General features: G+C 55.8%; 1 protein-coding gene across 1 annotated transcript; it reads left to right on the forward strand.

Annotated features, from left to right (window-relative positions):
- The first annotated feature begins 270 nt into the window (after positions 1-270).
- On the forward strand, positions 271-13,620 carry TGME49_226950 (IgA-specific metalloendopeptidase). The gene is made up of 9 exons (XM_018780156.1): positions 271-1,018; positions 1,540-2,509; positions 2,986-3,722; positions 4,418-5,352; positions 5,637-6,412; positions 6,770-7,459; positions 7,977-11,172; positions 11,568-11,676; positions 12,529-13,620. The coding sequence occupies exons 1-9, from the start codon at positions 841-843 to the stop codon at positions 13,044-13,046; spliced, it is 8,109 nt and encodes a 2,702-aa protein (XP_018636051.1). The 5' UTR covers positions 271-840; the 3' UTR covers positions 13,047-13,620.
- Positions 13,621-13,678: the final 58 nt, after the last annotated feature.

The following is a 13,678-nucleotide window of genomic DNA, read 5'->3' on the forward strand; positions in this document are numbered from 1 at the left end:
CGTCCAGTTTTGTGGGGTCTCTCCGACTGGCCGCTTCTTTACACGTCCGGATCCGCGATTCGGCGTATATTCGGGTGCAACGCCGAAAAATCGCGCAACTCTCGAACGCGCTTGCCGAGGTAGAGGACACACACAGCCTCCACTTTGTTCTGTTGGAACGCAGTAAGAAGAGACTCTGCACGCTGCACATACGCCAGAGACGCGACTGCCGGCCAGTCTGCCTTTCGTGATCAGCTGGCTCTTTCCTTCGTCTCAGATTCAGAATCGACACCGGGAAACGCGGCTCCCCCTCCGTTGGCTTCGCGCTCTTGTCTGCTTGCACGCCTATGTGATACGTGTTTCGTGGCGTTCTGCCTTCGTTTTTTCTCTAAGTCGCATTTAAAGAGTCCTCTTTCTGCAGGCCCCAGATCGCTCGGACGGACGCGAGGCCAGCGCTGGCGGTTCTCTCCCCTGCGACCGCGCGTGTAGTCGTTTTCTATCGTGGGTCTGGGGAAAAGGATTTTTTTAAAAAGACAAGACAGAGGATATTCGCCCCCCCAGACGATGACCAACAATGTGAGAGCGCAGAGAGACCGACGGGACTCTGTCTTGAACTCCCGTTCTCGCTGCGTCGAGCTTCCGTCGCTTCCGCTCCTCTCTGCTTGCCTCCGCTGTCTCTCGCCTCGTAACTGCCTATAGAAACCCATCAGTACACGTCAACGTACACACAGCTACACACATAGATGTATGCATATGTATTCGCTGTTTCGCTGTTTCCCGAGCTGTAGATCGCTGTAGTGTTCTTGGCTGTCGAGAGACAGAAAAGGCCCCCCTCTCTCTGAATCGCGGAGCTTGCAAAAAATGACGAGCGCAAGGACGAGAGAAGGACTCGTGGGTGCGGAGGCACCTCTGGGCGAAGGGGAAGAAGATCTTCAGGATTCGATCGCTTGCTCGGTTCCCCGCGCGCCGACGAACTCTTTCGAAGAAGGATACGAAGTGGAGTGCGTTGACGAATGTCCATACATCAAATTCCAACACGGTGAGTCAGAGGCGGTCCTCTACGCAGAAGCAGAAAAGTCTTTCCGAGCTCTGGAGATGCAGACGCAGACGCTCGCGCCTACTCAGTTCGATTGCAATGCCGCTTGTGCATGCGCAGGCGAAACATCCACCTGTTTATATGGTGTCTATGAGGTGTGCTGTCACCGGAGGAGCGATTCGGCAACGAAAGGTCGAGACGAAAAACGTTTCGTCACCATGACGAGGAACGCGTTCCCTCGTCGTGCACTGATACTACTTGTGTGCACTTCTACAAATATACATACGTACCCCTATATGTAGATATGCATGTATATGCATGTAGAAGGACATTATGTTGCGGTGGAGAGAGAACCTTAGGATTCGAAACTCTCTATCGCATGCATGCATGCGCGTATATCTCCTCTTGTCCCCCCCTGGAGTTTCTCTGCTCTTTTTTCATAGCATCTCTGTCTACGCTCGAGTGTAGTCTTTCTTCCTGACTTCTCGTTGCTGTGCGTCTTCCCCGCTCTTTCGCTTTTTTAGCTTCCAAGTTGCCTCTCTCTCCACTGCTTTTCGACGCTTCTTCGTCTCCCGCTCCTCTTCCCGAGCGTCTGCTGGCTGCGAGGTGTACTGACAGCCTGTGTCTTCTGCACTGTTGCGGCGTGCTGCTGCTGCCGGGCCTCGACAGCATCCTGGCGGTCGACGCAACGGAAGCCGCTTGCGGATCGCCGATTTCTCGCGGCCGTCTTCCCCTGCATGCGTCGAAGGAAGGCGAGACGAAAGATGCGTTTCCTTCTCTCCTGCTCCTCAGTCCGGACGCGCGATTTCTCGCGGTGGCCGTCGACTGCCAGGTGAAGCTCGTCCAGCTAGGCGGGTGTGGAGGACCCTCGTGTTCGAAGAGCGCGGGCGAGGCTTCGAGGGAGGGGAACGCAGAAGCGCGTCTGGGTGGACAGCAGGGGGGAGATAGTTGCATTTCTGAGAAGACACAAGTCCTCTCTCTGGCTGGCTTCGCTTCGCCTGTCAAAGACATCTCGTGGATCTGGCCGTCTGGAGACAGAACGGAGACATGGTGCGAAGGCGACACACAAGGCGACGCAGAGCGCCTGATTGGGCTGGCTGTCTTGACAGAAAGTGGAGAGGCTTTTATTCTCTCTCCGAGGGGCGCCCAGGCGTTTCCTCTCCCTGCACACGGCCTCGCCATCCACGCGCTGCCGCGACGGAGCCCAGCGGCCGCGAAGAGCGAGGGGGCCGGGCCAGGGGGTCTCGCACCCCTGACGGCGGTCGTGAGCTGCTGCGCGCCCGCGTCCCTTTGGCTAGTTGGGCTCCAGGAGACTGCGCTGCTTCCGGAAGGCAGCGGGCAGGGCGAGTCGCTGTACGACTTCGGCCACCGACGACCGGATGTGAGCCGAGAGACCGCGAATGAAGAGAAGAGGAAGGGGAGAAGAAAAATTCGAGTTGAAGGTCTGGCCGACATTCCCGGCTACGAAGACGAGGCACAGGCTTTGCACAAAGGGTACGTCATCTCACTGGACTGACGGATCACGCACATTCTTGCTTTCACTTACCACTCTGGTGTCCTTTGCTCTTGTTTATCTCACCCTGTGCTTCTCGATGTTCCTCCTTTTCTCCTTATCTTCATTTTCTCGTTGCTGTCCATCGTTTGACGTCTCTCTCTCCTTTCTCCCCTCTCTCGTTCCTTCGTTTCTCTCCCCTTCCTCTTCTTCCTTCTCCTCTTCCTCTTCCCCCAGTCTGGTTTCTGTTCTTTCCTCTTTTTTCTCCCCGTCCTTTGCTTCTTTTTCTCTCTCTCGCAGCCTCTCTCTTCCGTGTCTTCTCTCCTGACCTCTTTGCTTCACCTCTCTCCTTGTCAATTCGCTCCCCCGCCCTCTGTGACGGTCGCTCTCCGCTGTGTCTCCCATGGCCGTCGCTGCGATCCACTTTCTCCTCGCTTTTTCTGAACTTTTTTCCACTTTCCTTCTGGCGTCTGCTCAGGCGAGGCCGCTTCGTAGGTGTGCACTGCCTGGGCGCTTCTCTTGATTCTGCTGCGGGCGAGAGTCCGCTGCCCCTGGCGCTCGCGTGGTTCGTCCCCGACGCGGACCTGTCCACGGGAGAAGACGATTGGGAGAAGCCGGAGCTGGAGAGCGACTCTGCGGAACCTCGCCTCGACCCACTGCGGCAGGCGCCCGCGTCGGCCGAGGACTGCGGCGATTCGTGGAGCTGCTTCATCCTCTTCGGCTTCCTCGCCCGGCGTCCATACACCCCCTCGGACGCGCGGGCGCTCCCCGGAGACATCGGCGAGGCAGAGAGCGCAGACGAGAAGGAAGAGCTCGTTTTCCGCGTCTACGCCGCGAGTCGAAACGAGATGTTTCTGCGGTCTGTCGCGGCCTCGACCGTCTGCAGATTTCGGTGGATTCCTCAGTGGCACTGCCTGTGGGTTTTCAGCAACGCATGCACGCAAGTGATCTGCTTCGCGCTGCCCCACAGCTTCTCCCGGAACGGAGATCCTCTCCCGTCTCCTCGCAGCTCCTCGTTCCTCGGCTCTGGCGAGGTCCCCTGGCGCTGCTTCACGATGCCTGAAGGCCGCGCTCTGGAGACGGCAGACGAAGACGCCTTTCCTCAAGGTCTTGCGCTCTTCTTCAACTTCAAGGAAAGCATGTTCAGAGAGCACTCCACCACAGACACGCCGCCGCTCGAGCATCCGCCTGTCTTCTTCCTCCTTCAGTCCGACGGTAAGCCAGGAGCTTGGCGAAGCCATCCTGAGAGAAGACGCGGTGCGTCGATCCAGAGGTGGAGATTTAAGCCCCTTGCGTGAAGCGATGGAGGCTCCACAGCGTGTGGACGTACCCTTCAGCGACAGGCGGAGATCTGAAAAACTGGTCTCTGTGTGCCGTCATGGCAGCCACTTGTGTCGGAAATGAATCCGCCTCCCGGGGGGTGCTGCAGTCGTTCTGTCTCCATCGGCTCTGCGTCCGTCGTTCTCCACCTCGTGCTTTTTAAGCTGCTGCGAGGCATGCCGAAACCCACCGTGACTCTTCGTTTCTCTCTTCTCTCTTCTTCGGAGGGAAGGCCTACTCGTCGTATGAACTGCTCTCGGCTCGAGGCCTGTGTCGTTTTCCGGTCTGCTTTGTTCCTACGCTTCTGGGCAAGATCTTCGACGCCGATGCACTCTCCCGCCTTGTCTTGGTGGCCTTCGCTTTCTCTCGCTGTTTGAGCGAGGGGCAACTTCCCTCCGGAATAGGGACAAAGAGAACTTGACAAACGGCGCTCGATTGATCTGCGCAGGACACACTCGCGGATGGAATGCGTGGAGCGAGTTGAGACTCTGTGAGGCAGAGCGTCTGTTGCTTCTGCATGTGAAACTGTCTCAACAGAAAAACGCTGCTAGAATCCTGCTTTAATATGTCTTCTCTCTCTGGGTTACCAGGTCAGGTCTGCGTCCATCTCGCGGACTGCTGCGAATGCTATGTGGATGACGCGGGCATTGGAAAGGAGAAGAGGCTGCTGCCTCGTCTAGAGTGGACTCCCGTATCTCCGCCATCTTCTTTTCTGCTGACATCGTGGACAGAAACACGGCGACGCGCTTGCGGGGAACAGCCTGCGACTCCAGTCCCCAAGGTGTCTCCACCTGCCCTGTCTCCTTCCTCGAGTTCTCTTGCTTCGCCGCTCTTCGCTTCGCTTCAACAGGGAAAGCCGACGCCTTCTCTGTTCGGAACTCCGTCGACGAATGCTGCTTCAGCGCCTTTGTTTTCTTCCTCCTCAGGGACTTCGTTGTTCCCTTCTTCTGCTTCCTCGACTTCTCTGTTCACACCTGCGAAGAGCGAGGAGGAGGCGAGGAAGACCGGGTGGGTGGTTCCCACTACGCACCTGAAAGTCACTTCTGCTTCGTCTGCTGCAAACGATCCGTCTGCTTCAAACGGCGCGTCTGCTTCGAATAACTTGTCTGCTTTAGACGGCTCTTCTCCTCGTCCTCTCAGCAGCAGTCGTAAGGACTGTGTGGACCAGGCGCGTCCGGCGGCGAAGGAGACGCGTGAGGAGGCGCCGACGCGCAGACTGCCTGCAAAGTCTTCGAGCAGAGACCCTCAGAGAAGAGGACACTGCTTGCATTGTGGGGCAGTGGACGTCGGCGACCGTCGCGGCGGAAGAGAAGCAGAGCGAAGGCGGAGAGAGAAGAAGCTGCGACGCAGAGTGGAAGCGAAGAACGCGTCTCTTCGGCAGGCAGCCGCGGCCGCAAATGAGGTGATTGAGGCGACCCTTCAAGCTGCTCGAGGGACCAAGGCGGAGCCGGCGAGAGAGAAGAACGCGAAGAAGCGCATTCTGCTGACGGAGGAGCAGTCGGAGGTGAAGGCACTCCTCGACGAGGTAACTGATATTCTTCACTGTGGAGTGGGGTTCAGCACGAGCATTTCCATCATCGTTCGAAATCTCGTTCCGAGTTTGTCGACGAACTTACAGACTTCAAGTGTTTCAGCAAGTCCGCTCAGAAACATCGCAAACCTGCACGTTTTCCGTGTGGCGTCTGTTCCAGTGGGTTCCTCTTTCGTCTGTCCACCTCGCCCTGCCGGGAGTCACACCGTTTGTGCCTCAGAGCGCAGAAAAAAAACGACGTTTTCGCTCGCGCTTCTTCGCCTGTTGTGTGTGCGCAGTTCGACGAGAAAAAACATGCGTTCTGCTCCTTCTCCCGCTTCCTCCCCTCCTCCCTCTTCCGGCCTCTTCTTCTTTCTGCGCGCTGCTTCGAGAATGCGTTGCGACACGAAGAACGGCGCGACGTCCTCCTCGAGTCGTCGCCCGTTTCTTCTTCTGCCTCTTCTTCTGCCTCTTCTTCTTCCTCTTCTTCTTCCTCTTCCCCCGGGTCGCTTTTCGTCAGTCGCTGTGGGGAGAAGGATGCCCCGGTGGACTGTGGGGCAGAGCAAGAGAAGCCGACTGCGGCTCTGCTGCCCGCCGCGGCAGCGGGTCTGGCGCGCACTGGACGGCTGGCGGACAAGTTGAAAGACGAACAACGGAACGTTCGCACAAAACAGGAAACGGAGACGGAGGTTGTGGAGACGCTCCAAGAAGCCCAGCAGCACCTCGTTGCGTGGCGCAGCTGTCTCGAGGCCGTCAGGGACGAGTTGCTTCTGCGCATGCAGTTCGCCGAGAAGAGCGAGAACCCGACCGAGAGAAATGGAGAACAGACGGACGCCGCGGGCCGAGAAGAAGGAAGAAGAGACCGAGAAGCAGACGGACGAGAAGAGAAGAGAGAGAGACAGGCGGAGAGAGGCAACAGCGTCACAGAAGAAGACGTGATCGCGTGCATGCAGAAAATACAGTCGGAGTCGGGAGCGAGACGGAATCTGTTCGAGGCATTGCAAACGCTGCTTCCTGCCGATTCTGAGCACGCGCAGCTGAACACCGATACACACATAAAATGCGTCTTGACTCAGTAAGAGACGAATCTTCAGGAACCTCGGCTTCGAACGAAAGACGCAGTTCTCTTCCTTCTCTGAACCCACACATGAAGGTGCAAGGCGAGACCACAAGCTGGGCAACGATCTCTCTCTACGTCTCTCTACCTACATTTCTTTGTATATGATTATCTATCTATATATATTTATATATATATATATATATATGAATTCTTGACCAACAGAGGCTTCGATGGGAGATATGAGATGTAGCTGCCCGATGTAACGTTTTGCATACGTCGTTTTCTCACTTGTTCGACTCACGTGATTGGTGGGTTTTTCGCGATGGCGGATTTTTAATTTTTTTCTCTCTGTTTTTCTGTGAATCTTCTCAGCCTGGAGTCTGGCCTCTTGAGGGCCGAACGTCGTCTCCTTCTGTTGCTGCAGCGGTTCCGGTTCTACACCTCCTTCCAGACTCGATTTCCTTCCTCGCTTGATCCGGAATCTGGAAGTTCTGTGCGTCGACTTGCCGCCAGCGGCTGGCCGGGCTCGTGGAAAATCAACAGTGGTCTTTCTTCGCTCTCTTCGTACGGTGACAAGGGTGTCTCCAGCCTCCCGCTTGCCCACGGAAAAGACTCAGACAGAGACGCTCGCACCAAGAGGGGGAGTGTACATACACCCGACACGGCATGTGGCCGAGGACGACCCGGAGGGTGCTATGGGCTCCGATTTGAGTGGCTTGAAGAAGACGAGTTTCCGGACAAAAGAGAAGAATCTGTAGTCGATTCTCACCGTCGTGTCTCGTCGACAACTCATCCTGTCTCAGAGGGGACTCCTGGCGCCCGACCTTCTCTCGCTTTTTCTCTCTCTGCGTCCCCGCCCTCCGCGTTTCACCTGTCTCTCTTTGGGTCTCCTAGAGGGGCGGGAGACTCGCGGATCGCCTGCTCCCAGGGTCCAGGCGGCAGTGTGAAAGACGGTGGATTAGCTGGCAGCCGCTCAGGAGCCGCGAGCGGGGATTTCCTTCTCGACATGCATGCAGAGCATCGCGCAGCGGGCCTCGTCGCCGAGCTCGAGGCTGCAGTGAGGTAAGGAGGGCAACACGGATCGAGAAGGCTCTCTCCACTCGAAAGGAGGAACAGGAAAGAAGCTGTGGAGAGAAAGGGGTGACACCGTTGCTCCCTTTTTGGGGGAAAGATCCGACGAGAAAGCGAGACCCGCGCAAAACTGTGACAAGAAAAAGAGGGAAGAAGACGCCCGTCCACTCCGGGGAGTGAAAGGCAGGCTGAGAGTGGCGAGGAGAGGATTGCTGGTCGGTCAGGGAAGAGACAAAGGAATCTGGGAGAGGAAGAAGACGGGGACTCAGGCTGGGGAAAGAAGAGCGAAGCAAGACGGCAGATTCGAGGCGGAATTGTGGGGACAACACAGAGTGGCGAAACGCAGCGTCTCCCTCCGTGAGGAGACTCGTTCTCTTCTCTTTTCTCACGGCTCTTCTTGCTTAGTGTTTGACCGTTCCCTATCGTCGCCTGCGACGCGTGACTGGCTTTCTCTGCGCGTCTCGAATTCCCGGTGCTTCCTTGTTTCCTCTTCTGGCTGTGTCCGCAGTGAGTTCCTCTCTTCGGTGCGTCAACTGGAAATCGACCTCGCGAAGCTGGAATGGAAGGCGACAGATCTTCAGTCTCCTGCTCGCCAGTCTCCATCGTCTTCTTCTTCGACTTCGTCGTTCGCTGCGTCTCTGTCGCTTCTTTCTTCAAGTGTCTTCGGAGAGCCGTTGCCGCCTTCCGGACCTTCAAGGCTCCCCGATGTCGCGGGTGCTGAGAAGCCAGCGAAGGACGGAGAACAACGTTTTCCTGTGTCTTCTCTCCGCGAGCAGAGAGAACGGTTTGACGAACGCCGCAAGCTGCGCAGGCAGCTGCTGGAGGTGTGGCGCGCGACGACGAGCACAGACCCTCAACAGGAAGGGGAAGAGGAAACAGAGACTGACGCAGACGAAGAAGAGGAAGAGGAGGAAGAAGAGGAAGAGGAGGAAGAAGAGGAAGAGGAGGAAGAAGAGGACGAGGAGGAAGAAGATGAGGAAGAGGAGGAAGAAGATGAGAGTGATGCATTTGAAGTTCTGGAGGATTCAAGTTCAGTGAGTCACGACGAAGAAAGCGATGAATGGGAACCTGTAGGCAGCGCGTCTCCTGAAAATCCACAGACTCCACCTCGTCAGTCGGTCGTTTCTAGGAGACTAGGAGCTTCGCTGAGATCCGGGAGAAGGACCTCAAGGAGCAAACAGAGAGCGAAGTTCGCGCCTCTCTCAGGAGACGAGGATTCGTCTGAGAATGCTTGTTCTTCGTCGCCGTCCTCCCCCGACGATGTCTCTCCGCGGCGTCCTGGAGCAGAGCTATCCGACTCGGAAGGTGCTCCCGAAGACGGAGCGTCTTGCTCAAATTCACACGACGAATCGGCGAGTCTCCCTGTATGTGGTGTGCCGGGAGAAACACACAGTATCTCCCATTCGTCTCTCTTTTCCATCAAACCTGAGGACGTCACCCAACCTCCGCAGTCTGCGTCTTTCCAATTCGCCTCTTCTCTTGCCCCCCGCAGAGCGTCCGGTCTAGGACACACTTTGTTCTCATTCGCGTCCAATTCTTCCTCGCTTCCTCCTGACCCCACAAAGCCTTCGTCTGCTTCCTCAGCTCTTCTTCCTCCTGATCCCACAAAGCCTTCGTCTGCTTCCTCAGCTCTTCTTCCTCCTGATCCCACAAAGCCTTCGTCTGCTTCCTCAGCTCTTCTTCCTCCTGATCCCACAAAGCCTTCGTCTTCTACCTCAGCTCTTCTTCCTCATGATCCCACAAAGCCTTCGTCTGCTTCCTCAGCTCTTCTTCCTCCTGATCCCACGAAGCCTTCGTCTTCTACCTCAGCTCTTCTTCCTCATGATCCCACAAAGCCTTCGCTTTTTACTTCAGCTCCTCTTCCTCCTGATCCCACAAAGCCTTCGCTTTTTACTTCAGCTCCTCTTCCTCCTGATCCCACAAAGCCTTCGCTTTCTACCTCAGCTCCTCTTCCTCCTGATCCCACAAAGCCTTCGCTTTCTACCTCAGCTCCTCTTCCTCCTGATCCCACAAAGCCTTCTTCTTCTACCTCCGCTCCTCTTCCTCCTGACCCCACAAAGCCTTCGTCCTCTACCTCAGCTCCTCTTCCTCCTGATCCCACAAAGCCTTCGTCCTGTACCTCAGCTCGTCTTCCTCCGGACCCCACAAAGCCTTCGTCTTCTACCTCAGCTCCTCTTCCTCCTGATCCCACAAAGCCTTCGTCTTCTACGTCAGCTCCTCTTCCGCCGGACCCCACAAAACCTTCTTCTTCTACCTCAGCTCCTCTTCCTCCTGATCCCACAAAGCCTTCGTCTTCTACGTCAGCTCCTCTTCCTCCGGACCCGACAAAGCCTTCGCTTTCTACCTCAGCTCCTCTTCCTCCTGATCCCACAAAGCCTTCGCTTTCTACCTCAGCTCCTCTTCCTCCTGATCCCACAAAGCCTTCTTCTTCTACCTCCGCTCCTCTTCCTCCTGATCCCTCAAAGCCCTCGTCTTCTACCTCAGCTCCTCTTCCTCCTGATCCCACAAAGCCTTCGTCTTCTACGTCAGCTCCTCTTCCTCCGGACCCCACAAAGCCTTCTTCTTCTACCTCAGCTCCTCTTCCTCCTGATCCCACAAAGCCTTCGTCTTCTACGTCAGCTCCTCTTCCTCCGAACCCCACAAAGCCTTCGTCTTCTATCTCAGCTCCTCTTCCTCCGGATCCTACAAAGCCTTCGTCCTCTACCTCAGCTCCTCTTCCTCCTGATCCCACAAAGCCTTCGTCTTCTCCCTCAGCTCCTCTTCCTCCGGACCCCACAAAGCCTTCTTCTTCTACCTCAGCTCCTCGTCCTCCAGAACCTTTGGATCCTGGAGCTGTCGGCAGGGAGAAAGGCGAAGAAGAGACAGGAGAAGGAGAGAGAATCGTCTCAGACTTGGGAGAGAAGGTTGCCGAGGTGTCTCCTGATCTGTCGGAGACTAGTCTCTCTTCTGGTTCTTCTTCCTACGCCCAGGCGCGCGAATTGAGTCAGCCGGAGTTGCAGACGTCCGAGAAGAAGGCGGGGGACGTGGAGAAGAAGGCCGAGGCCGGCGAAGACAAGCCGAAGATTGCATCTTCTCTCTTGGGCGTCACATCTCTTGGCGCCTCAAACGCCGCGCCGCCTGCGTCTTCACCTTTCGGCGACTCGACGACTTCATCCTTCGCCGCTGTCGGGCCGCAGGCGGGGTCTCCGTTCTCGTCTCAGGCGCCGAGCTTTGGCTCTGCCTCCAGTCAGACCGCCGGAAGCTTTTTCACGGGGACATTTGACACGAAGCCGAGCGCGGGAGGCTCTTCGCTGTTTGGAGGCTCCAAACTGGATCTGAAGAGCCTGAGTGAGTCGCTCGCCGCGCCTCCTCCGATGACTTCCGGCTTCGCTGGAAATTCTTTTCTCTCCGGGGGCCTCTTTGGGTCGTCGCCCGCGTTCTCCGCGTCGGCGCAGCCTGGCGAGAAGCTCGCGGGAGGCGCGAACTCTGGTGCGCAGGTCGGAGGCGGCCTCCTAGGTCTCTCGACCCAGCAGCCTTCCTTTGCTTCGCCTTTCTCCGCCGCCTTCGGCTCGAACGCGTCGCCTTTCTCCGGGGTAACAGCCGCGCCCTTCGGCGGAATAGGCGCTGGCGGAGACGCCGCGGCCGCAGCGCCTTCTGTCTCTTTCAGGGACGTTGCCGTCGACGACCTCAGCATCGGACAGAGACAGACCTACAGCTTCGGCATGGTGAGCCTGGAGGTAGCGCGGGAGGAACGTCGGTGGGAGAAGAGAAGTCGAGCTGCTGCGAGGTGACACGCAGAAACAAGGCAAACACCAAGGAGAAGACGTGACGAGGAGAAACATCGAGGGGAGGAGACAAAGGGAGGGAACAAGAGAGAGAACAACAGCGAAGTGTGACAAAGGGGAGAGAGAGAGGGAGGGAGAGAACAAGGGAGAGGAGGGACAGAGCCGGAAGGACAAAATATCTCCATTGTTTGCTGGGGAGCTTTGGCCGAATAGGTTGAAACTCGGGAAGGAATGGCTGGAAAGGAAGAAAGCGACACACTGGGTCGATGATGGACCTTTAAATAGATTGAAAGCGAGAAACGTCAAAACTGTCTGTCGCGACTCTTTGCATCCAGGCGGATAACAGCAGCAACCTCTCTTCTGTTAATCTCGGTGGTAGCTCGCTTGGAAACTCAGGGCCGACTCCAGAACGCACCGGCTTTGCGAATCTCGCCGGGAATGGAAGTGAGCAATTACTCAAGTGACGTGTGTTTCCTCTCTAATTGGTTCCTCTGTGGCCCTCGGACTCTCTCTCGCCTCGTGCTCGAAGGCCTCTGACAGCGCTCGTGCATCCTTTTTTTCCTAAAACGATCGCCTCCACTCTTCATTTTCTCTCCGTGTCTTCTATGTCTTCACTTATATATTGTTATATATTATACAAATATAAATTTGTATTTTATGTATATTTTATGTATATATATATATATATATATTGTATCATGTATATATATAAATCTGATAGCATATATATATATATATATATGTATAAATATATATAGTAACAGAATATGGATTTATAAGGAGAACTATTTGTAGACCTGTACCGAAATGTGTACTAGGTCAAGGCCAGTGTTTGTTTACCTTTTGGCTTCGGCTTGCGCTTTATGCCCTCATCGTTCTCTAGGTATTCGCGCCTTTTCGCACCTGTTGTCGAGTGTTGTTTCTGTGTCTTTGGTCTCCTGATATTTGCCGTGGTTTCTCTTGACCCGTTTATCTCGAATTTTCCATGCGTGCAGATCGTTTGTCGTCTCCCCGTCTGTTTGTGTGGGCCGCTTTCTACGTCCGTGTGTCTGCGTCTTGTTCTTTCGGTTTGTGTCCCGATTTGCTCATTTCTCGCGAAATTACAAATTCTACGCACTTTCTCTTGCGAACTGTCTTTTTTGACTCTTCGTTTCTGAAAATCTCTCTTCTACATTGCGCTTCGCCACTGGTATACACTCCGAAATCTTCGCAGCCGGTCCGGCCGAGGAACAAGATTGTCCAAGTCTCAGTTCTGCCGGTCAAGACTTTATCGTTTCCTCGACTTTGTTTTCCTAGGTGGGGGCTTCGCGGCGTTCTCCACGGTCACGGCACCCACGGGCGGCGGCTTCGCGGCTTTGGCTGCGCAGAACTCGACAGGCTCCGGCTTCTTTTCTTCTTCGTTCTCCTCTTCGTCGTCTTCGTTTGCGTCTTCGTCATCTTCTTTTGCGTCTTCGTCGTCTTCGTTCCCCTCTTCGTCGTCTTCGTTCCCCTCTTCGTCGTCTTCGTTTGCGTCTTCGTCATCTTCTTTTGCGTCCTCCCCGTTCTCCTTCACTCCTGCGGGGGCGTCAGGGGCTGCTGCCGCGCCCTCTGCGTTCCCGGCTGGAGGCGCGTTTCCTTCGTCTGCTGTCTCCTCCTTCTCCGGCTTCGGTGCTTCGACCGCGCCGGGGACAGGCTTCGGCTCCACCGGCGCCTCGCCTTCTGGTTTCGCCGCCTTTGCTAGCCAAGGGCCAGCAGCCTCGAGCGCCGGCAGGGCCGCGGCGCCCGCGGGTGGCTCTCTCTGGAGTCGGCCGAGAACGTCCAATCCTCTCAACTGAACGACGGGCAGGTGGACGAGGGATTCGGAGTCTCTGAAAAAGTGCGTTTTGACGGAGTCTTTTGGGCTCTGGAGAAAGCAGAGTGAAAAACGAGAGTTCTGCGCTTGTCAGAGAAGCACGAAAAAATGAACGCGACAGACGCGGCCCATCTAAATTATAAACACATAGGCGGATCGACTCTCAAAGTCCTACCATCCCACAGGCCGTTTGCCGTTTTGTGAACTTCTTGGTGGTGAGCACGGGAGGCGCGAAGTCCAGACAAGTACCGGAGAAAGGCCCTCCTTCCTCAGAGCCTTGATTTTCCTTTCTTTCCTAGGCTTTTTTCTTCTCTCTGACCATTCACAGTCCCTGTTTCCAATCCTTTTCGCCTTCATGAGTTTCTTGACAACGTAACAGAAACCGACAGAGACTCGACCTAAGATATCCAGGTCCTCTCTGTGTATGCGTTTGCGGATCGAAACAAGAAACCTCAAAGGAACCCCGCACACGTTCTCCCTTCAAACAAGTCTGGGTGCTCGTTTCATTTCTTTTCTGGATTTCCGGTCCTTCCATGGATTCCTTGAAAGCTTGCCGGCACACCCGCTCCACATGTTCAGAGTCGCGAGCCACCCTTGTAGACTCTCCTTCCGTAT

Source organism: Toxoplasma gondii, chromosome X (genome assembly GCF_000006565.2).
Source record: "Toxoplasma gondii ME49 chromosome X, whole genome shotgun sequence".
NCBI lineage: Eukaryota > Apicomplexa > Conoidasida > Eucoccidiorida > Sarcocystidae > Toxoplasma > Toxoplasma gondii.